Source organism: Dermochelys coriacea, chromosome 2 (genome assembly GCF_009764565.3).
Source record: "Dermochelys coriacea isolate rDerCor1 chromosome 2, rDerCor1.pri.v4, whole genome shotgun sequence".
NCBI lineage: Eukaryota > Metazoa > Chordata > Testudines > Dermochelyidae > Dermochelys > Dermochelys coriacea.
In genome coordinates, this window is record NC_050069.1 from 43,522,976 (window position 1) to 43,546,350 (window position 23,375).

General features: G+C 39.1%; 1 protein-coding gene across 4 annotated transcripts in view; it reads right to left on the reverse strand.

Moving 5' to 3' along the window:
* Positions 1-2,889: 2,889 nt before the first annotated feature.
* NDUFAF6 (NADH:ubiquinone oxidoreductase complex assembly factor 6) overlaps positions 2,890-23,375 on the reverse strand; it is a 30,475-nt gene continuing 9,989 nt past the window's right edge. For 3 of the 4 annotated variants that reach the window (XM_038389460.2, XM_043507579.1, XM_038389461.2), the window contains 6 exons: positions 21,543-21,599; positions 19,216-19,318; positions 10,209-10,342; positions 8,312-8,413; positions 3,403-3,459; positions 2,890-3,037 (listed from right to left, as the gene is read on the reverse strand). In XM_038389460.2, the coding sequence (XP_038245388.1) occupies positions 2,909-3,037; positions 3,403-3,459; positions 8,312-8,413; positions 10,209-10,342; positions 19,216-19,318; positions 21,543-21,599 (582 nt within the window). In that variant the 3' untranslated portion in view covers positions 2,890-2,908. Of the gene's footprint in view, positions 3,038-3,402; positions 3,460-3,794; positions 4,378-8,311; positions 8,414-10,208; positions 10,343-19,215; positions 19,319-21,542; positions 21,600-23,375 lie in introns of those variants that run through there. The other variant, XM_043507578.1, reaches the window with a different exon arrangement.

The window sequence follows — 23,375 nt, forward strand, 5'->3', positions numbered from 1 at the left end:
TTAGATTGTAGCCAAGGTGGTCTAGGTTGGACATTAGGAAAATCTTCCTGTCAGGGTGGTTAAACAAATGGCCTAGGGAGGTTGTGGAAATTCCATCATTGGAGGTTTCTAAGAACAGGTTAGACACATCTGTCAGAAATGGTCTAATTATTATGTTATCCTGCCTTGAGTGCAGGGGACTGGACTAGATGGCCTACTGAGTTCCCTTCCAGTCCTATGATTCTATGACTGGGCCCTCTAAGAATAAATTATATGATCAGCAGATTAATTTTTGCAGCCATCAAAAGAAAGACATGCAACCTATTGCTTTCATACCCTTCACTTCCACAATCAAAACAGAATTTGAGCAAACAGATCAGTCATTTTATGCTAACTAGTCAACAGGCAATGGAAGAGTTTTTCAAAGGTACTAATGGCAGTTATCACTATTTGTGCCTTTGAAAATGTCCCGGAATTAGTCTACTGAAGTACCAACACCAAATCAGCTGGTTGTTCGTCTCTCTCAGGAAGTGCATAAATATGAGAAAATATTTAAGTGAGAGATCCAGAATAAGACTAAAAATAGAATAAATTAATCCCCCAAATGTGGGATTAATTTAAATTATATAAGGAAAAAAGATTTAGTTTCAGTCCCCAATTCTGATGGCCATGATTACAAGCAATAAGATGAGATGACAAGGTGGGGCATTGGCAAATTAAGATCTGTACTGAGGTTGAGAGGTATTTAAATTATTTTAGGGCATAGTCTCAACTCTATGCACACACCTCATTCCTAAAACCAGAGTTATGCATGCACATGAAAGGGGAGAATGGTCTCCTAAAGCATATACAGGTGATAAAATAAATTTTATGAATAAAATGCAATTTGTGAGTCAGCATGTTGCTTTATTCTCTGTGGTCATCATAAACTGTCATGTGACCAAACAGAGCAGTAACTGATTTATTTATTCCATACCCTTTTTACTAATGCGCTCACAAACTTTCTCTACCAGTATACTAGCCATTCACTATACCACATGGTTACTGACATTAGCACAGATCAGCCCTTTGGTTGATTCTTCTGTGGCTATGGCAGTCAACTCTCCTCAAATCCAGCACTGGAGCAAGGCATTGACCTCGTGGCGTGGAAGCAGAGCAGAGTTTTAACAACTTATATGTTAGCTATACTGCAGGGTTTTTCCCATCTTCTCCCACTCAGCAAAGTTACTGTATCAGTTTTCTGCTGCATTTCAACTTTCTAGAGAGACTCCTCTTAATGAAAGACAGAAAGGGCTGCTTCTATTGCCCTGACTCAGCATGCTAGGAAGACAGCTGTGGACCAATTGCACGATGAGCCAATTGTAATGCTTTCTATAAAAAAAAACAACAAATCAGAGAAAATGTGTAGCTGGCCTGTTAGTAGCACATTAGGGAGCACTGTGGTGGCAACGGTAACTATTTTTTTAAGCAGACCCTTTTGGCAGATTCAAGAAACAGCAGTGATGAGCTACAACAGTTGACTGAAGGGATGGTGATCACAATACTGAGCCTTTAAGATTTCCTGACTTCTAGACCTGGATGGAAGTGTATTCATACATGACGGCATAATGCCCAAGATGCCCTTTTACTTTCATGCCAACTTTGCTTACTGCATTTTTAACAACACAGAATACAGAGTCAAGAGAAAGTCCTGAAAGAAACTGAAATGCATCCGATGAAGTGAGCTGTAGCTCACGAAAGCTTATGCTCTAATAAATTTGTTAGTCTTTAAGGTGCCACAAGTACTCCTTTTCTTTTTGCTTCAAAGAGAAATTTCTTATTTGGAAATAGTGAACTGCAAGACCTGATAAATACCTGCATCATTGAAAAAGAATCAAGGTAAGAAGCACAGCTTTAGTCTTTCATTGAATGGAATTGTTTTAAATGTTTAATACTGGATTCCCAAAGTTTCCTCCATAGTAACAGATCCTGTGATAGAAAAAGCTCATGCTCTCAGAAATTCCTTATGTAGCACTGTGCAATAAAAAACACAGGATCTTGTTACGCAACCAAGCATCTGGGGAGATTATTCCTGATTTTAAAACAACAACAACAAAAAACACCACACCTCTAAATGGAAAATATCTATGCAACAGGAAAGGATGACAGCAAAGGAAACTATAGGATTTGCCCAACAAACAAAAATGGACATTAGGAAGCCTGATTTTATGAAAGAAAACAAATATCAGAAGTATTGAGCATTTAGGGTGTTATCTTTAGAGATGCTGAGCACCTAACAATTCCCACTGAAATATGGAGTGGCTCCATCGAGAGTTGGAAGTGTGAACATCCAGCATCTCTCAGAAGCAGGTATCTGCCCATGTAGGGACTAAAGAGCAAGGACCTGGGGACAAGATGAAGGCACTGAGAAGGATTTCAGTGATGGTGCCATCAAACCAATGCATACACAAGCAATGTTACTTTGTGTAATGTGTAATTTGTAAAATACTAAATAATGTTGCTTAGCTGAATACCAGAGTATCAATTGTAAGCTCCTTTGAGCAGGAATTAGATCTTCTTTTATGTTAGGAAAGCATTTAGCAGATAGAGTATGCTGCCAGGAATAAATAATAAATAATATTAATGGGGTATTAGCCCAAGTAAAATTTGGCTTCAAGTGTTATTACAAAAAAATGACTACAAGAGTAACCTTAGAACAGTTCATATCCACTCTTTATGTCTGCACCAAATCACATCTGCCTAATTTACTGACAAGAACAAGCTTTTCCTATGATCAGGAAGCTAATAGCTACAGGTAATGCTCATGTATTACTTCCAATCAAGAAAAGTTCACAGAATGTATAACAAAGTTATTTACTTAACAAAAACATTTCTATAAAATTATCAGTTTAAAAAAAGCAGTACTCAGTCTGACACGTTAAGTCTATTTTTAATATTTTTTTTTCCAGGATCTAATATATAAATACAATGGTAGTAACGTGCTCTTCTTATGTAAGCTTGGATGGAATATGTCGAAATCTACTTTCTGTATTTTATATAAATAATCCTCTAAAGCAACCTAGAAAAGAAAAAAAGGTTTAGTATGTATAATGGCTATTTGTGTACATCAGATACAAACAGCAGCATATGCAATATTATTTTATAAAGTATCTAAACCATTTTTGATAGTCTATGAATACATGGAAACCATTTTGAGAAATTTCGCCCTTAAAAATAGAAAATAAAACTATTGGGCAGTTAGACACCTGAATCTATATTTAGGCACCTAAATTGGTTGCATAATTTCAGATATATTATGCACCCAGAACTGCCATTGAAATAAAAAACTACTACTAATTAACAATTAACTTGGTGCATTACCGTTCATAAACAAACGGAACACAAATTACTCCACCACTTGGAGTGCACTGTTATCACACTTACTGTATAGAGAAAGGCAGGAAATGCTTTGGAAGGAACATTTTTACTGAAGGACCTAGCCTGAAAGGAGAAGGAAAAAAAAATTATTACGTAGGGAAGTTACCAGATCAAAGTGAACTTCAAATACTGAGTTTTATGGCTTAAACTGGCAAAATTTATCATGAGCTTGAATCTCTCTCATTTGAATATACTGCAATGAAGGTACAACTTTCATTAAATAAAAAAACCAAGCACCATCCTTCAGCATATATAGAAGTAATTACAAAACCAAGTGTCTAATATTGTGAGATGCACGTTACCATTCCTGTGCCTTTTCGCAGCCTTAAACTGTAGGTATAATCAGAAAATTTACTACGTAAATTTGGTATATTTTTGGTATATAAAAAATGGTATATTTTTATTCCACAGATCTGCTCCCCATGTGTTCTGCTTGTTTAATATAAGAAATATGGTTTTACTACTTTTATTCCTGTTAGCAATGTATGAGGGGGGCTGACTTCTGGTCTCCACATCATAATTAAATAACTTAGGGCTGGTCTATGCCAAAAACATAAGTTGACCTAGCTATGTCACTCAGCGGTACAAAAAATTCACACCCTTAAGAGAGACAGAGCCAACCTACGCCTAAGTGTAGACACCACTAGGTCATCGGAAAAATTCTTCCATCAACCTAACTACCAGCTGTAACTACAGCAATGGAAAAACCACTTCCCTCACTGTATCAAGTATCTATACTGTGGCACCCCCACAGAACAGCTGCAGCACTGTAGCTATAGCATCTGTAGTGTAGACATAGTCTTGGGTTCCAATGCTGCAATCAGATCCACTAGCTCAGACCCCTCAGTCTGGGCAAAGCCCCACTGATTTCTATGGGGCTCTGCATGGCTGTAGGGGTCTGAGACGACAGATCTGACTGCAGGACTGGAGCATAAACTACAGCTGCATTATTTTTAAATCAAGGTGTACAGCTCATTGAACCTAAAAAATAAACCACAAAGAAAAAATCATCCTTTAATATTTCTTTATTTATAAATACAGGATCAATATTTTTTCCAAAAACATTTTTTTCTGCTTTTTTAGCTTTAAAAATAGCAAGAATACCAATTACTGAATTCCTTGTTTTTTCTAAACAGCCCTCTGGAGAACTGGACAAACAGAATGGAATAGTAATAGGCTGAATCTTGAACTACAGCTTTAACAGCCCTCAACTGAAAGGAATATCCCTTAAATATTCCAAAGAGCAGGATTTTTTATTTTAACCTTTGAGGTTTTAACCCTTAACTAAACCTACAATACACTTTTGTTGGGTTATATTTATTGTTCATAATGCACGAACCAGAAAAGGATCCAGCTTGACTTTCCCATGTCTTGCAAGGCTGACAGAAAAACATCTTTTTGCTTGGTAAACTGAGCACATTTTATGTCGAGCAATTGAGAAACAAACATACAAAGAACCAACAGAAGCCATCTTTCCAGAGTTACATTTCAGAATAGAACTATATTTTAAGGGGGGGGGGGGAAAGAAGTGTCAGCAGGACTTAAGATTGTTAAAAGGGGACTGCCTTTGCAACAGGACTTTCACTTGTATTCAATACAGTTTTGATTGTTTTCATTGTATTTTAGTCAAAGCTTTTAAAGAAAAGCCCTTTCTTCACTAGCTTATTTTGCCCTCTACTGGTTATAAATTTAACATTCCCTGAGTATTTGCAAAAAGAAAAGGAGTACTTGTGGCACCGTAGAGACTAACAAATTTATTAGAGCATAAGCTTTCATGAGCTTTCCACCGAATACATCCGATGAAGTGAGCTGTAGCTCACGAAAGCTTATGCTCTAATAAATTTGTTAGTCTCTACGGTGCCACAAGTACTCCTTTTCTTTTTGCAAATACAGACTAACACGGCTGCTACTCTGAAACCCGAGTATTTGCAGTAACTGTCATTGCATGAGCATATCACATCGCTTAGGGCATGTCTACACTACAAAACTTGCCAGCACAAGTTACGTTGGCATAAAGCCACCACAGTTGTTATATAGCTTGTGAACGTACATACCCGACTCCTTGTGTTGGCGGTACGTATACTCACAAGGAGTGTCTGTCGATGCACAGTGCAGTGCACTACGGGTAAGTATGCCAGGATACAATTTGCCCCCATCCAGTGCCAAAACTTCCCAAAAAGACAGTGCAATGTACAGTGGGCCACAGACAAGTCATGCAGTGTGTCTGGAACTACAGGGTGCTTGTCACCGTCTGTGTCTCTGACAGAACTACAGAGTTTGCGATATTGTCAAAAGCATTGCATGCACAGGATGCATGATCCTCCAATATCTGCAGAGCCGCAAGAAGAGCCGCGAGGAATATGACAATTTCCTGGTGGGCAGATTGCTTTAGGACATAGTGAGACCCATTCAAGATTGTTGGTGGTGTTCATAGAGCAGCTGGCAAGCAGTGGAACACTGCTTCTGGGCCCAAGAAAGGTGCACTAGCTGATGGGATTGCATCCTAATGCAGCTTGGGATGATGAGCTGAATTTTCAGACACATAAGGCCACATTTTGGGATCAATATGCCGAGCTTGCCCCAGCCCTCCAGTGTAGGGATCCCAGAATGAGAGCTGAACCATGCTGATGACGCAAAGTGGAGGTCAACATGATTCTATATGGTACAATCCTTGGGGTGAATTTTTTTTTTTAAATTAGGAAATTATATTCAAAAAAATCCTAAGAAGAATGTTAAGGTTGCAAAGTCAAGCACGCAAACGTTAGGAAATGCCCACACAACCTTAATTTGCCCCCCTTGTGTGTTTGATTATGATCAGTGTATAATTACATGATCACATACTGTTTTTTCTACAGAACCCCTGCTTTATTCAGCACCCATGATACAGAAGTCAGAAGATGTGTAGTGAATGAGGCAGATGACTGCAGGAAGAGAAAGGATGGTCTCATGCTTAAGGAAGTAGAATGCCACTGTGAAAAACTGGATTCTATCCCTGCCTCTGCTGCAGAGTTCCTATGCAACACCGGGCAAGTCACTTACACCAAATTTTTCACAGCTGGCCACTAACTGCACGTTCTTCATTTTCAGGGTGCCCAATGAGATCAAATCTGGGGCCAAATTTGCTGAAGCACTCACAACTGGAACTGAAGTTAGTTTGAGATGTGCTTTGAACACTAAGTGCTATAAATACCAAACATTCTGAAAAATCAAGACCTAGGTGTTTCAAATTGGGTACCCAAAATTAATGGACACTTGACAATTTTGACTTTAATTTTTATGTGCCTCTGTTGCCCAGCTGTAAAAAATAATCATCAATCATCACCATCATCATCTCCTCCTCCTCCTCACAGAGATATTGTGATGCATTCAGATATTATAGTGAGAGCACCATAAAAATTCCCATTAGGGAGTTAATAATTTTGTAGTTAGTGCAGTATGTGTTAAATAAGGCCTGGTGACACACGCCACCTGTGAAGGATAAAAAGAAATATTGAAGACCCATTAATTAAATGAGACAGGAATGCTGTGGGGAAAAAAATATATATAATTATGTAATTAAAGAATATTACAATGCATAAGCACAAGGGAGATAAACTAAGGTTGCACAGGCAACCTTAATTCTGGCATTTAACTTTTGAAAGCTTGTCTTTGCACCTTAATGTTCTTTTAATGTAGTTTTTATGTACCAACGTGCTTTTATAAGCATAGCCCGTATGTTTTCTTTTCAATACTTATAGCAGAGAGGTAAGGAATAGGTCTCAGTGTAGCTTCTTAAGTTCAGATCCACTAATTGATCCATGTGAACAACCACCTTTGATAAAGCCGTTGCACAAATACTGAAGTTTGAAACTGTGATCCCAAACAGACTGGCTTGGGGCAAAAACAAAACTAGGGACACATTGCTGGTGTAGCTCACTATGCATATAGTAGGTAGTTTTCAAGGAAAAAAAAAGTTTGGCACTTATAGGCAAAATCTGAATGCCTAATAATTATTGCACCTATGTCCAAAATACACAAAGTAACTCATGTACACAGTCAGTGGCTGTGATCCTGGAATCTGATCTGTGCAGGCACGCCCTTGCATATCCTACATCTCATAATGACATAAAACAGAACCTCCAAGTTATGAACACTAGAGTTACGAACTGACCAGTCAACCACACACCTCATTTGGAACTAGAAGTACACAATCAGGCAGCAGCAGACACCAAAAAAATAAATTAAAAAAAATGCAAATACAGTACAGCACTGTGTTACACAAACTACTAAAAAACCAGAACGTTTAAAAAAGATTTGACAAGGTAAGGAAACTTTCTGTGCTTGTTTCATTTAAATTAAGATGGTTAAAAGCAGCATTTTTCTTCTGCATAGTAAAGTTTCAAAGCTGTATTAAGTTAATATTCAGTTGTACATTTTTGAAAGAACAACCAAAACATTTTGTTCAGAGTTATGAACAACCTCCATTCCTGAGGTGTTCATAACTGAGGTTCTACTGTATGTGCAAAAGCTTTCAATCAGTAGTTATACACACATACAGCTGTCACTCAAAATAGAAAAATTCATGCAAATGTGTTACGACAAAGAGAACCTCCATTGAAAAATTATTTTATTGTTTTAGAATAAGTTTTTTGGTGTGTTTATTCTCCAACTCAAAAGGACCAATCAGTTTAACACTACAAGGCTGTACTCCTCAAAGTAATTGCAATCTGCACCTTTCTGATCACTTTCAGCATAGGCGCCCACAACTGAACAGGAGATGGGAGATTGAACTTCTACATGAAGGTAAAAGTGTTTTTAAAATATTTGATACAAAATAAGGTGCCCAACTAGACGCACCATCTAAGACCACATTCTGACAACACTTCTTAACATTAAAATTGATTATATGCTATTAACAAGAAAAGAGGAAGCTTACATGTTCTAGATGAACGTGTGCCTGGCTGGCAATGTTGTAAATTACATCTCTCAGATTTTTCTCTCGATTGGCTCTTATGAAATCTTCTTGCGAAACTCCATGCTGAGAGTGAAGAGCAAAAAACAAAACACACGTTTCTGATTATCAAGAGAGTAGGAAAGCCAGAAGCCTGCCTGGCAGCCAGACTACAATAAAAATCTGAAAAACGTTTATGCATGTTTTTAAAGTAGTCAGTAGGAAGCAAAGCTCAGTGAAGGAAAAGACAGGAAAGAGTAATTAACTCAGTCTTTGCATAAACTGACTCTCTGAATACTTTGTAGTAACTAGGGATAACGGAGCTAGAATTTAAATTCTGGTAATCTTAAATCAACTTCTTGCATGTCAAGCTAAAAAAACACCACCACCACCACCACCTCCTGAGGCTATGCAGGGTAAAGGAAAAAGTTACAGATTAACCTGAAAAATAGCTGTTTGGTCCATGAAGAAAGGTATTGTCATAGGGCTAGTCTATTCTACAAAATGGTACCATGTTTGAACACTTATTGAGAATTGAATTAGGTGATACAATGGTGACCATGGTTAATGCAGACTAAGACGAGTTTTGTTCAGCATCATGTCAGCTAACTTAATTTATTCACAAGGCTGATTGAACTTGGTAAAATTTTATAGTGAAGACAAAGCCACACAGAGGACACAGATTCAAGAGTAATCTGGTGACTCTGACTAGCTGCCAAGATACCTCGTCTCTGTAACACTCAATCTACCTTTGCACCCATCTTCTACACCCACTGATGACTGAAAAGTTTCATATAGTCACATGCGTGGCTGTGAGGGCAAGGACAAGCACAATTCTGTGTGGGTGTGTGTTTGTGTACATAGGTATATGATATTAAGTTATATTGAAACAAAAGGTGTGAAAGTTGGAAGGCCCTAACCAGCCCCCATCATGAGTTACTGTTTGAGATCGACATATCAGCCATTTTATGCTTCTGTACCATTCACATAATACTGACCTAGGAGGAAAGCAAAGCCAAAGGTTACCAAATTTGGAGCTCTTCATTATTCTACACAAAACAACCCAAATTAATATAATATCAAGGATATTAATTCACATTTAAATGATATTCATAAAAGACTAGTGCATGTGCCGTAAGCAGTGCCACAATTAGATGGATTTATATAAGAGCAATGAGAATGTCATAATTTGAAAATGCAAACAGAAATTATTAAATAAATAAATATTCAATGCTATGCCTATAGATTTAGCCACAGACTCACATGAACATTAATGGGAAACTTGTGTTTTAATCCTTGTGTGACTGACAATTACCTGTTCGTGTAAGGGCTGCTGAATTCCAAAGCCAGTTAGGTGTTCTCTCAAATTGTACAACTAGACCCTATGTGCTATAGCAATGAGCGAGCAAATACTTGTAGTTACTATTGAGTTGCACAGAAAAAGCAAGAGTATGACCACAGCACAACAAAAAGAAGGCTAAGGAGCTCATTCGGAAACAAAGGGACCAACACTAGAAAATTTAGGGCTGGGAGGAAAGAACTGACTTTCATTCCATGTGCATTTCTGCACATGAAGAAAAATCCTAAAATGCTACTGGATTTAATAAAAAAAAAAAAAAAATGCAGTGAGCTAGCACTAAAATAAATAAATATCACTCTAATCAGACCTCCCAAAGGAAGCAAAGCAACAAGACCAAGACAAGCCCTGTCACTGAAAGAGCATGCTGGGGGTACTGCAAGCCACAGGAAACGAACCTTCTACTAATAGCAACTAGGCTCTTTGACATTTACTTTCTGGACTAACAGAAAAGACTATATATCTAAAGCCGAGAGATGTAGTTAGAAATACTATATTGTTTGTTCCCGGTCTATACTTTCTTACCAACATACAAATGTCCATAGGAAGAAAGACCTTTTGTCTTTTACTATGATAAGGAGTTGCTCTTAAACAGGTGACAATGCCTTGTGCTTTCCCAATGTGACTGGCTGCATGGTCTGCATGGATATCCCGCACACCTGTATTTGCAGAAATAAAGGTTAAAAACCAAATAACCAACAACAGAATAGCCTGAGTGTTACAGCCGTTAAGAATATATTTGCCTCGAACAGCATATGTTCACAGATTGTCCTTGAGACCTAGGCTCAGAGGTGAAAGCTAGTAAACTAGCTGACTGATTACATTCTAGAATGAGACTTCTCTTAAGGTTAGTCTACAATGCATTTTTTGCACTCATGTAGCTATACCAATGTAGCTAAACAAGTTCAAACTCCTATTACAGATACACTACACCAGTGTGAAAACTGACTTGCACTGGTACAGTCTACCCTAGTACATCAGTGTAGTTATATCAGTGTAACCCCTTACCCCAGTGAACAAGAGACCAGGAATAAAATTTCAGCAATAAATACTAAGCAAAGCCAAAGGAAATTCAGAATTTCTGTCCCAAAGGAAATTCTAACATTTCAACTTTTGATTTGTCCCAAATCTGGACACAAATTTACTTTGGGGGGGGGGGGGAGTTCCAGAACAGACATTTCTAAAAAATGTGATTCAGAAATATTGAATTGTTTGATTTCAACATTTTCTACTAAAACATTCTGAAATTGAAATGGAGGGAGAAAAAAGGGAGCGATGTCAAGGCAAGGCCTCCAAATCTGGAGATGAAGGATGAGGCATCTCTAGAACAAACAAAATTTCCAAAACACAAAATGGGGAACTACCCAGATATCTGTTAGAAAAATCAATGTGGCAAAACATAAAACATTCAGTAAATTCTTGGAATGTGTTGGGGGCACCTTTTTGTTTCAGGAAGTGAAAGTAACAACCTAGGGGGCACCCATTTTAGTTTTGATTCTGAGCAACAGGGAGGAATTGGTTGCAAATCTGCAGGTGGAAGGGAGGAGTTTGGATGAAAGAAAGCATGAAATGATAGCGTTCATGATTTTGAGGAAAGGAAGGAGTGAGAGCAGCAGAACAACAACAGACTTCAAAAATGCAGATTTTAAACTCAGAGACTAGTAGGTAAGATCCTCTGGGAAGAAAATCTAAGGAAAAAAGCAGTTCAGGACAGTTAGCAGTTTCTCAAAGAGACAATATTAAAGGCACATCAGCAAACTATCCAGGAGTGAAGGAAAGATGAAAAAAATAGTAAGAAATCAATATAGTTCTTTAATAACTGAAAATCAAAGAGGAATCCTACAAATGTTCATAGATTGCTAAGGATGAGTATAAAAAAAAAAAAAAGATACCACAAGAACACAGGCACAAAATCAGAAAAGCTAAGGCACAAAATGAGTTACACCTAGCAAGGAACATAAAAAGGCAAGAAGAAGAGTTTCCTAATGTATTTATAGAAAAAGAAAGACGGAGGAAAATGAAGGTCCTCTACCTAGCAGGAAGGAGACCTAATAATGGATGACATCAAGCAGACTAAGGTGTTTAATGCCGATTTGGTTTCAGTATTCACTTAAAAAAAAAAAAAGTTAATTTTGACCAGATGCTTAACATAATTAACATTAACAACAAGGGGGATGGAACACAAGCTAGCATAGGGAAAAAATGGGTTAAAGATAAGTTAGATGTAGTTAAGCTGGCAGGGTCTGATGAAATTTACCCTAGCGTAATGAAGGAACTGTCTGAAACAATCTCAGAACCATTAGCAATTATTTTTAGGAACTCATGGAGGACAAGTAAGGTCCCAGAGTGAAGGAGAAGAGCAAATACAATACCTATATCTTTAAAAATAGGAACAAAGAGGACCTGGGGAATTATAGACTAGTCAGCCTCACTTGGATACCTTGAAAGATACTGGAACAAATTATTAAACAATCAATTTGTAAGCACCTAGAGGATAATAGTCAACATGGATTTTTCAGAACAAATTATGCCAAATCAACGTCCTTCCTTGACAGGGTTACTGTCCTAATGGATTACGGGGCGGGGGGATGAGGGGAGTGGGAAGGAGGAGGATAACCAGTAGACAGGATATATCTTGATTTTTAATAAAGCTACTGACATGGTCTTGTGTGACATTCTTGTAAGAAACTAGAGAAATGTGGTCTAGATGAAATACTATAAGGTAGGTGCACAGTTGGTTGAAAAACTGTTCTAAGAGTAGTTATAAATAATTTGCTGTCAAATTGGGAGGATGTATCCAGTGGAGTCCTGCAGGAGTCTGTCCTGGGTCCAATACTATTCAACATTTTCATTAATGACTTGGATAATGGTGTGGAGACCATGCTTATAACATGTGCAGATGACACTAAAATGGGAGATTGCAAACACTTTGGAGGACAGGATTGCTAGGCAGAGATGGACTCCACCTAATGGAGAGGGAAGAGCATCTTCACAAGCAGGCTGGCTAACCTAGTGAGGAGGGCTTTAAACTACGTTCAAGGGGGAAGGAGACCAAAGCCGTGAGGTAAGTGGGATACCAGGAGGAAACGCGAGCAGGGGAGCGCAAGAGAGGAGGACTCCTGCCTCATAATGAGAAAGCAGGACGATCAGCGAGTTATCTTAAGTGCCTATACACAAAAAGCAAGAAGCCTGGGAAACACACAGGGAGAACCGGAAGTCCTGGCACAGTCAAGGAATTATGATGTGATTGAATTAACAGAGACCTGGTGGGATAACTCACAGGACTGGAGTACTGTCATGGATGGATATGAACTGTTCAGGAAGGACAGGCAGGACAGAAAAGGTAGGGGAGTTGCATTGTACATAAGAGAGCAGTATGACTGCTCAGAGCTCCGGCAGGAAACTGCAGAAAAACCTGAGAATCTCTGGATTAAAGTTTAGAAGCGTGAGAAACAAGGGTGATGTTGTGGTGGGAGTCTGCTAAAGACCACCAGACCAGGGGGATGAGGTGGATGAGGCTTTCTTCTGGCAACTAACAGAAGTTACTAGATCACAGGCCCTGGTTCTAATGTGGAACTTCAATCACCTTGATATCTGGCTGTATTTTAAAGAATCCTTATTGAGGTTGCAGGAACAAACCATCCTGATGTGTAGAAAGTATAGTCAATATGGCAGGTGACTAGCTTGGCTTAACAGTGAAATCCTTGCTGATCTTAAACACAAAAAAGAAGCTTACAAGAAGTGGAAGATTGGACAAATGACCAGGGAGGAGTATAAAAATATCGCTCAGGCATGCAGGAGTGAAATCAGAAAGGCCAAATCACACTTGGAGTTGCAGCTAGCAAGGGATGTTAAGAGTAACAAGGAGAGCTTCTTCAGGTATGTTAGCAACAAGTAGGTGGTCAAGGAAAGTGTGGCCCGCTTTCTGAACAGGGGAGGCAACCTAGTGACAGAGGATGTAGAAAAAGCTAATGTACTCAATGCTTTTTTTGCCTCTGTCTTCACGAACAAGGTCAGCTCCCAGATTACTGCACTGGGCAGCACAGTGTGGGGAGGAACTGACCAGCCCTCTGAAGAAAGAAGTGATTCAAGACTATTTAGAAAAGCTAGACGAGCACAAGTCCATGGGACCAGATGCACTGCATCCGAGGGTGCTAAAGGAGTTGGCAGAACCATTGGCCATTATCTTTGAAAACATATGGCTATCGGGGGAGGTCCCGGATGACTGGAAAAAAGGCTAGTGTAGTGCCCATCTTTAAAAAAGGGAAGGAGGAGGATCCGGGGATCCAGTCAGCCTCACCTCAGTCCCTGGAAAAATCATGAAGCCGGTCCTCAAGGAATCAATTCTGAAGCACTAAGAGGAGAGGAAAGTGATCACGAACAGTCAGCATGGATTCACCAAGGGCAAGTCATGTCTGTCTAACCTAATTGCCTTCTATGATGAGATAACTGGCTCTGTGGATGAGGGGAAAGAAGTGGCCGTGTTATTCCTTGACTTTAGCAAAGCTTTTGATATGGTCTCCCTCAATATTCTTGCCAGCAAGTTAAAGTAGTATGGGCTGGATGGACGGACTATAAGGTGGATAGAAAGCTGGCTAGATCATTGGGCTCAACAGGTAGTAATCAATGGCTCCATGTCTAGTTGACAGCCGGTATCAAGCGGAGTGCCCCAAGGGTCGGTCCTGGGGCTGGTTTTGTTCAATATCTTCATTAATGATCTGTAGGATGGCCTGGATTACACCCTCAGCAAGTTTGCAGATGACACTAAACTGGGAGCAGTGGTAGATACGCTGTAGGGTAGGACTAGGATACAGAGGGACCTAGACAAATTAGATGATTTGGCCAAAAGAAATCTGATGAGGTTCAACAAGGACAAGTGCAAAGCCTACACTTAAGACTGAAGAATCCCATGCACTGCTACAGACTCGGGACCAAGTGGCTAGACAGCAGTTCTGCAGAAAAGGACCTAGGGGTTACAGTGGACGAGAAGCTGGATATGAGTCAACAGTGTGCCCTTGTTGCCAAGAAGGCTAATGGCATTTTGGGATGTATAAGTAGGAGGATTGCCAGCAGATCAAGGAACGTGATCATTCCCCTCTATTCGGCATTGGTGAGGCCTCATGTGGAGTACCGCGTCCAGTTTTGCGCCCCACGCTACAAGGAGGATGTGGAAAAATTGGAAAGCGTCCAGCGGAGGGCAACAAAAATGATTAGGGGGCTGGAGCACATGATTTATGAGGAGAGGCTGAGGGAACTGGGATGATTTAGTCTGCAGAAGAGAAGAAAGAGGGGGGATTTAATAGCTGCTTTCAACTACCTAAAAGGGGGTTCCAAAGAGGATGGATCTAGACTGTTCTCAGTGGTAGCAGATGACAGAACAAGAAGTAATGGTCTCAAGTTGCAGTGGGGGAGGTTTAGGTTGGATATTAGGAAAAACTTTTTCACTAGCAGGGTCATGAAGCACTGGAATGGGTTACCTATGGAAGTGGTGGAATCTCCTTCCTTAGAGGTTTTTAAGGTAAGGCTTGACAAAGCCCTGGCTGGGATGATTTAGTTGGGGATTAGTCCTGCTTTGAGCAGGGGGTTGGACTAGATGACTTCCTGAGGTCCCTTCCAACTAGGGTGACCAGACATCCCGATAAAATCAGGACTGTCACGATTTTTAGGTCTTTGTCCCACGTCCCGATCGATGCATGGTCGGGACGCCATTTGTCCCGATATTGCAGTTTTGGCAACTCTGGACGCCTTCTCCCGCCTATCCCCCCGTGCATCCCCCATGGGTCCCAATATTTTCTTAGTTTCACCTGGTCACCCTACTTCTAACCCTGATATTCTATGACAGGATTAGAATTCAAAGTAACCTCGATAAATTGGAGAATTGGTCTGAAATCATCAAGACAATCAATAGACAAGTGCAAGTACTACACTTAGGAAGGAAAAAAAATCAAATGCACATCTAAAAAAATGGGGAATAACTGGTTAGGCAGTAGTACTGCTGAAAAGGATCTGAGGGTTACAGTGGATCACAAACTATGAGCTATCAATGCAATGCAGTTACAAAAATAGCAAATACCATTCTAGGGTGTATTAACAGGAGTGTTATGAGATACAGCTGCAGTTCTCAATATGTGGGTTGGGACCCCAAAGTGGGTCGCGATTCCATTTTAATGCGGTCGCCAGGGTTGGCGTTAGACTTGCTGAGGCTCAGGTTTAGAGCCAAAGCCCGAGTCTCACCACCTGGAGTTGAAGCCTGAAGGCTTCAGCTCTGGGTGGTGGGGCTCAGATTACAGGCCACCTGCCTGGGACTGAAGCTCTTGTGTTTGGTCTTTGGGCCCCTGCATCCAAGTTGGTGGGACTTAGGCATTGGCCCTCATGCCCGGGACAGAGATGCTCCAGCAGGCTCAGGCTTCGGTTCCCTCTTCCCCACTCCCACCCCAGGGTGGGGTAGTAATTTTTGTTGTCAGAAGGGGGTCATGGTGCAATGAAGTTTGAGAAACCCTGAAATAGAGGAATAATTGTTCTTCTCTACTCTGCACTGTTGAGGCCTCAGCTGGGGAGAGTCCAGAGGGGAGCAACAAAAATGATACAAGGTTTAGAAAACCTGACCTCTGAGGAAAGATTAAAAGAAACTGGGTATGAATAGTCTTGAGAAAAGAAGACTGGGAGATGGGTCCTGATAACAGTTTCAAATATGTTAAAAGCTATTAGAAAGGGAAGAGTGATCAATTGTTCTCCATGTCCACTGAAGGTAGGACAAGTAATGAGCTTAATCTGCAGCAAGGAAGATTTAGGTTAGAGCTCATTGTAGCAGCCATTCGTCAAAGTGTGGTTTCTCAGAACGTTTATGTTTTACTGTTCAGGGAAGAGAAAGACCTTAGCTCACTTAGCAAACTTAATTTGGCATTTAATCTCTTCAAATATTTGTATATTTATATTCCTAAGCCCCTCACTGGATGCCTAGTCAAAATATCCGTTTTATTTTGCTTTCCTGCATTTTCTTGATCAGATTGATGTTCTTTGCTACCATGTCACATTGCAAAATTATATTTAGTTCATTAATGTAACTTGTCTAATTTAGGTAAGCCTGTATTTTATGAAGTCACAGCTTCTTCTCTTAGCACATTTTCAATATTATTCTTTAATATTTATATTATGGCCATCTCTACACGTCTGGGCCTGGACTGTGGTACCATAGCACAAAGAGATATGGCTAAGGTTTTAGCTTTATTTACTTTTTTGTTAAGTCCATCTAAAACATCGGAGCTGGTGAGGGAAAAAGCAAGCTCTGTGACAGGCATGGTAAGTACAAAATTCTCCAGAGTTGGTTCTATCAAATTAAAAGATGCAAGTCAGACCATCAAAGATTTTCCTCCAAAGCATGGAGGCAGATGATTACTATCAATATTAGAAGTACACAGTCTGAAAGTCCAGAGCTCAAGTATCATGTGGTTAGTTCTCACCCTACTGCTTTCTCTTACGCAAGGGCCCATTATGTTAGGCAATATACAGACAGAGTTAGACATTGTCCCTACACTCTTCACTCCTTTTCCCTTTCTAAATGAATACACCTACTAGTCAATGACTGATAGGCTATATAATTAGCCTATTTTTTAGGGTTTGATTGTCCCCCCCCCCCACTTAGGATGTGATTATATTTTTAAGCAAGATAGATATGGCTATGACATTTGAAATAGGTTTAATTTTATAAAGTGCTGTCAAGCGATTAAAAAAACAATCGTGATTAATCGTGCAATTAATTGCACTGTTAAACAATAATAGAATCCCATTTATTTAAATATTTTTGGTTTTCTACATTTTCAAATATATTGATTTCATTTACAACACAGAATACAGTGTACAGTGCTCACTTTGTATTTATTTTTGATTACAAGTATTTGCACTGTAAAAATACAAAAGAAATAGTATTTTTCAATTCACCTAATACAAGTACTGTAGTGCAATCTCTTTATCATGAAAGTTGAACTTACAAATGTAGAATTATGTACAAAATAACTGCATTCAAAAACAAAACAATGTAAAATTTTAGAGCCTGCAAGTCCACTCAGTCCTACTTCTTGTTCAGCCACTGGCTCAGACAAACAAGTTTGTTTACATTTTCAGGAGATAATGCTGCCGGCTTCTTGTTTACAATGTCACCTGAAAGGGGGAACAGGTGTTCGCATGGCACGGTTGTAGCGGGCATTGCAAGGTATTTATGTGCCAGTTGCGCTAAAGATTCACATGTCCCTTCATGCTTCAACCACCATTCCAGGGGACATGCTTCTATTCTGATGACTGATTCTGCTCAATAACAATCCAAAGCAGTGTGGACAGATGCATGCTCATTTTCATTATCCGAGTCAGATGCCACCAGAAGAAGGTGGATTTTCTTTTTTTGGTGGTTCAGGTTCTGTAGTTTCTGCATTGAAGTAGAAGTTTCTGCATTGCTCTTTTAAGACTTCTGGAAGCATGCTCCACACCTTGTCCCTCTCAGATTTTGGAAGGCACTTCAGATTCTTAAACCTTGGGTCGAGTGCCTTAGCTATTTTTAGAAATCTCACATTGGTACCTTCGTGTTTTGTCAAATCTGCTGTTAAAGTGTTCTTAAAATGAATGATGTGCTAGGTCATCATCCGATATTGCTATAACATGAAATATATGGCAGAATGTGGGTAAAACAGAGCAGGGGACATAAAATTCTCCCCCCAGGAGTTCAGTCACAAATTTAATTAACACATTTTTAATGGGCATCATCAGCATGGAAGCATGTGCTCTGGAAGGGTGACTGAAGCATGAAGGAGCATACGAATGTTTAGCATATCTGGCACATAAATATCATACAATGCCGGGTACGAAAGTGCCATGGGAACACCTGTTCTCACTTTCTGGTGACATTGTAAAGAAGAAGATGGCAGCATTATTTCCAGCAAATGTAAACAAACTTGATTGTCTTAGCGATTGGCTGAACAAGAAGTAGGACTGAGTAGACTTGGAGGCTCTGAAGTTTTACATTGTTTTGTTTGAGTGCAGTTATGTAACAACAACAAAAATCTACATTTATAAATTGCACTTTCATGAAAGAGATATTGCACTACAATACTTGTATGAGGTGAACTGAAAAATACTATTTCTTTTGTTTATCATTTTTATAGTGCAAATATTTGTAATAAAAATAACGTACACTGATTTCAATTACAACACAGAATACAATATATATGAAAATATAGAAAAACATGCACCATATTTAATAAATTTCAATTGGTATTCTATTAACAGCACAATTAATCGCGATTAATTGTGTGAGTTAACTGCGATTAATCGACAGCCCTAATTTTATAGATTTAAGTGCAGAGAATTGACCTATTCTTCTCCCATTAAAGTCAATGGAAGCTTTACTGCTGACTTTACTGGGACCAGAATTAGCTCAACCATCAGCACTTTTGAAAATCCTCCCCATTAATAAATATAGTAGCAGTTATAGCACTACTGATAAATTCTCCATAAAAATCCTAAATAAAGAAAAACCACATACCCAGCATTTCCAAGGTAAGATACAAGAGAGCGCTATGAGTGTTGTCAGCATATGTTTCAAGTTCCTGGATGTTGCGATATGCTCTGTCATCCAAATTTTTCTCCTATAGTTTGAGCACAGAACATGAATATGTACGAGTCTATATTGCAACATGAACATGGTTTTTTTGCACAAACTGATCATTATGAGCAGATCTATATAATCCTTCATTAGGGTATAGTGGACAAAAGTAACTTACATTAGGGGATGGGGAGGAATTGTGTGTGTGTGTGTGTGTGTGTGTGTAAAACCATACACACATTAAGGAATACATTTTAAAACATCTCCAGCAATACAAAATATTATGTATGTGCAAGGGCAACCAGCTAAGGTTGCTGAAGGAACCACAACCATTGTATATTTAAATTCTCTCTTGCAATATTGTATTAACATTAAATCAGATGGCGCTTGTTTACACTACAAGTGCTTTGCCAGTATAGCTATACTGACAGAGTCCCCTGCCATAGATACAGCATATACCAACAGCAGTGTTTTGCTGGCAATAACACTACCATCACCCCAAATGATATTAGCTAGGTGGATGAGACAATATCTTTTACTGGACCAATTTCTGTTGCTGAAAGAGCCAAGCTTTCGAGCTTAGACAAGCTCCAATATCCTGAGACTGACATGACTATGATAACACTGAATATCTGCTATGCTGATGGAAGCACACTGTCAGCATATGTGCATCTATACTGGGATTTTTGCTGGCATAATTTTGTCAGCTAGAAAGTGTGCGTTTTGTCACGTCTGACCAACACAGCTATGCCAACAAAACTTTGTAGTGCAAACCTGGCCTTGGAGTCTTCATGCCATGCTACTGCAGACTCACACCCTTAGTTCTGATGAAGGGTACTGTACAGTATGTTTACACTATTAACTGCCAAGTCTAGTCCATTACCAGTGAATGAGGCTTATATCTTAGTGAAAGAAAATTACAGATATCAGAATATGTTCCTCTAGTGTGTGCTTTTTTTAAAAGCACTTTTAAACTACTGAGTGTACTTGGCTGTCTCATGCAAATGCTATCAGAACTAGAACACTCACTCACTATGACAGGAAGGCTGGTCTTGTGGATAAAATATACAGGCTTGAGAGTCAAGAGACCTCGACGGTCTCTGTCATACACTCCATGTGTGTGCTTGTGCGAGTCACTGGACTTCCAAGTCCTTTAGTTTCAGTGCAGAATGTGCATATTAATACTTATCTACCTCACACTGATGTGGTGATGTTAAAGTAATTAATGTTTATAAAGTGCTCTGATAGGAAGTATGATCCAGGGGACCTGAGACCCAGATTCAATAGCCTGCTTCACCACAGGCTTCCCATGTGACTTTCAGTAAGTCCCTTAACTTCTCTGTGCCTCAGTTCCCCAGCTGTACAATGGGGATATTAGCATTTCCCTACCTCATAGAGGTTGCGAGGATAAATATATTAAAGACTGTGAGGTGTTCAAACAACTAAGGTAATCAGGGCCATATAAGTACCTTAGATATATATTATCTTGTAGGGAAGGCAATATAAAATGACATTTGTTTGAGATTTTAAGCTCATAACTCATCTTGATATGAGGCAATATAGAAATATTTTAAAGTAATTTCTAAAAGCCAAACAAACATGGTCACAGAATGCCGTCAGGAGACTAAGATGATGTGAGTGGATAGGAATAGTATACCATGAAAAGGCAGTCTGAGAAATTTATAAGAAGTCAAAGTGGAAAAACTTACAGAGCACTGCATCTTTTAGAAATGAGAATTGACTGGAAGCTAGCTGTGTGTGAGAGCTAACTGTCTCTGATCTCTTGGAGACAAACTCACCTCTGTGCAGAGGGCCAGCCCAAGGTCTAAACACCACATAAGCCCATAGACCCCTAGACACTCCAGTCACCAGTGAGGTAAATTCACAGGGTGGCATTTGGAAACTTGCACTGATATTGTGAAAGTGAGGGCATTAGTTTTCAGAGCTGACAATCTGCAAGCTTTCATGAAAACTACAGTTTTTTAAAGCAAAAAATTTGAAGTTATACCCTCTCCACCATGGCCACAAAGATAATAGAGAGTATGAAATGGAGTCTCAAGGAGTGGAGTTTTAAAGCAAGGGAGAAATGTTTAAAAACTACCAAGGGCTGGCTGGTATATAGGACACTCCTGTTCAAAGAAGAGGATACAACTATACAGAAACAGAAAAGATAAGCTCTTTAAGTTTTGGTTAGGTACACATGATTCAAAAAGTCAAATATGAGAGGAAAAATTAAAATGCATACAACAGATTAAAAAATTACTTACTCTTTCATCAATAATCTTCAGAAGCCACCTTTTAGTCAAGTTATGTCTCTTGACAGCCTGGAAATGAATAAAGAAAAGCCATGTTACCGTTTAGAAAAAAGGAAAAATTTGGAAAATTATTGAAAGCAAGATATGATAAAGGCTGTAATTTTTTTAATGATCTTTTTGTTATTAAAAGTAAGATTTGACTTGCTCAGTATCATCCGAGTTAAATCAAAATGGAAAAATAAAGTGTGTAATAAAAAAAATTAAGTATAAAACTTTTCAACTGATCTCGCTTTACTACTGCTACAGAAAAAACAGAATCTTGTGCCTCAAGCCAACATGTAAACGAAGGAGACATTTTTAAAAAACATTTTCTTTAAAACATAATTTAAGTCTACACATTCATTCTGTTACTGAGTCATTCTATTACAATTTCCAACAAAAATATTTGCAGATCACATTGTTCACTTCCCAAATACAGCATTTTGTTTCCTAAGACAAGCAATGAAAGGACTTCCCTAATGGTTTTTCAGGAGAACAATAATTAGCATGACTATATATGTTATGTCAACAGATATTTTTTAAACACAATATTCATATATATTTATTTAATGTATAAACAGTATAATTATTCAATATATTATAGAAAACTGATAATCCTCTACCATCTCCTGTTCAGCCACTCATCTCTGCCAAACTCTTGCCCTCCTTTCACAGCTCCTCCATTCTATACATTTTTTTCCAATCTTATTATTTAAAATAAATTCCCTCAAAAATCACCTTCAATTTTGCAGCTAGTATGTACTGTTGTGTATGAATCTGCATGATTAACTGTTTATGATAGAAGTTTTGGAGCAGTCTGTTCTCAGAATCAAGGCTTTCTACAGATCATTATCTATCTCTTTAGATCTAATTTAAACCCCAAAAAACTATTTTTGCACATATTTAAAAAAAAAAAGTTGCAAAGGTACATCTTTCTAACGATTTCAGTAGACTTTAGATTAGGCCTTAGATGCCCAACTGGTTTTCCAGTTTGTTAGCACTAACTGTCTGGTAAGTGCATTGGCTGCAACAGTGCCATAGTGGTCAGGAAGCAACAAGTTGAGTTGTGTTAAGTTACAGATACTACGGGCCAAATTGTCAATAATTACTTCTAATTTTGGGTACATAACTTCAGACATACAGGTCCTGATTGAAGTTCTGAACACTGACAACTCCCACAAAAATGTGTTTAGAATTAGGCTGTCAGTGTCTCAATTGGCGTACAAGATGGAGTTAGAGGTCACTTTTGAAAAGGTAGCCCACACGTAAGTTGTAATTTCATATACAATCTGATGAGTTTCTTGATAAAATACAAAACATTTTCAAAGATCAGAGTTTTCAAGCATGGATGTTGTGACAAAGTTCCTCCTCTGCCTTGGTGAATCCTGTGCTTATTGGCAGATTTGCTCACCTCAGAGGTTCACGGCAGCCCTCAGTTTGGCCACTTTCATGGCTCAAATCTGCCATTCACTCAGCTAGCTTCATCACTGGCCAGCATGGGGAAAAGGAAGAAGAACAATCCCTGCAGTCTCTGCTGATCGACCTAGTGGATCAGGGAACAGGCCAGAGACCTTCCCGTCTGGTGAAACCCACAGTCCAGGTCAACTCCTCCGGTATCAAGTAGGGAGTTGAGGGGATGGAGGGAACCCAGGCCCACCCTCTACTCCAGGTTGCAGCCCAGGGCCCTGAGGATTGCAGCTGTCTACAGTGGCTCCTGTGACAGCTACAACTCCCTGGGCTACTTCCCCATGGCCTCCTCCCAACACCTTCTTTATTCTCACCATAGGACCTTTCTCCTGATGTCTG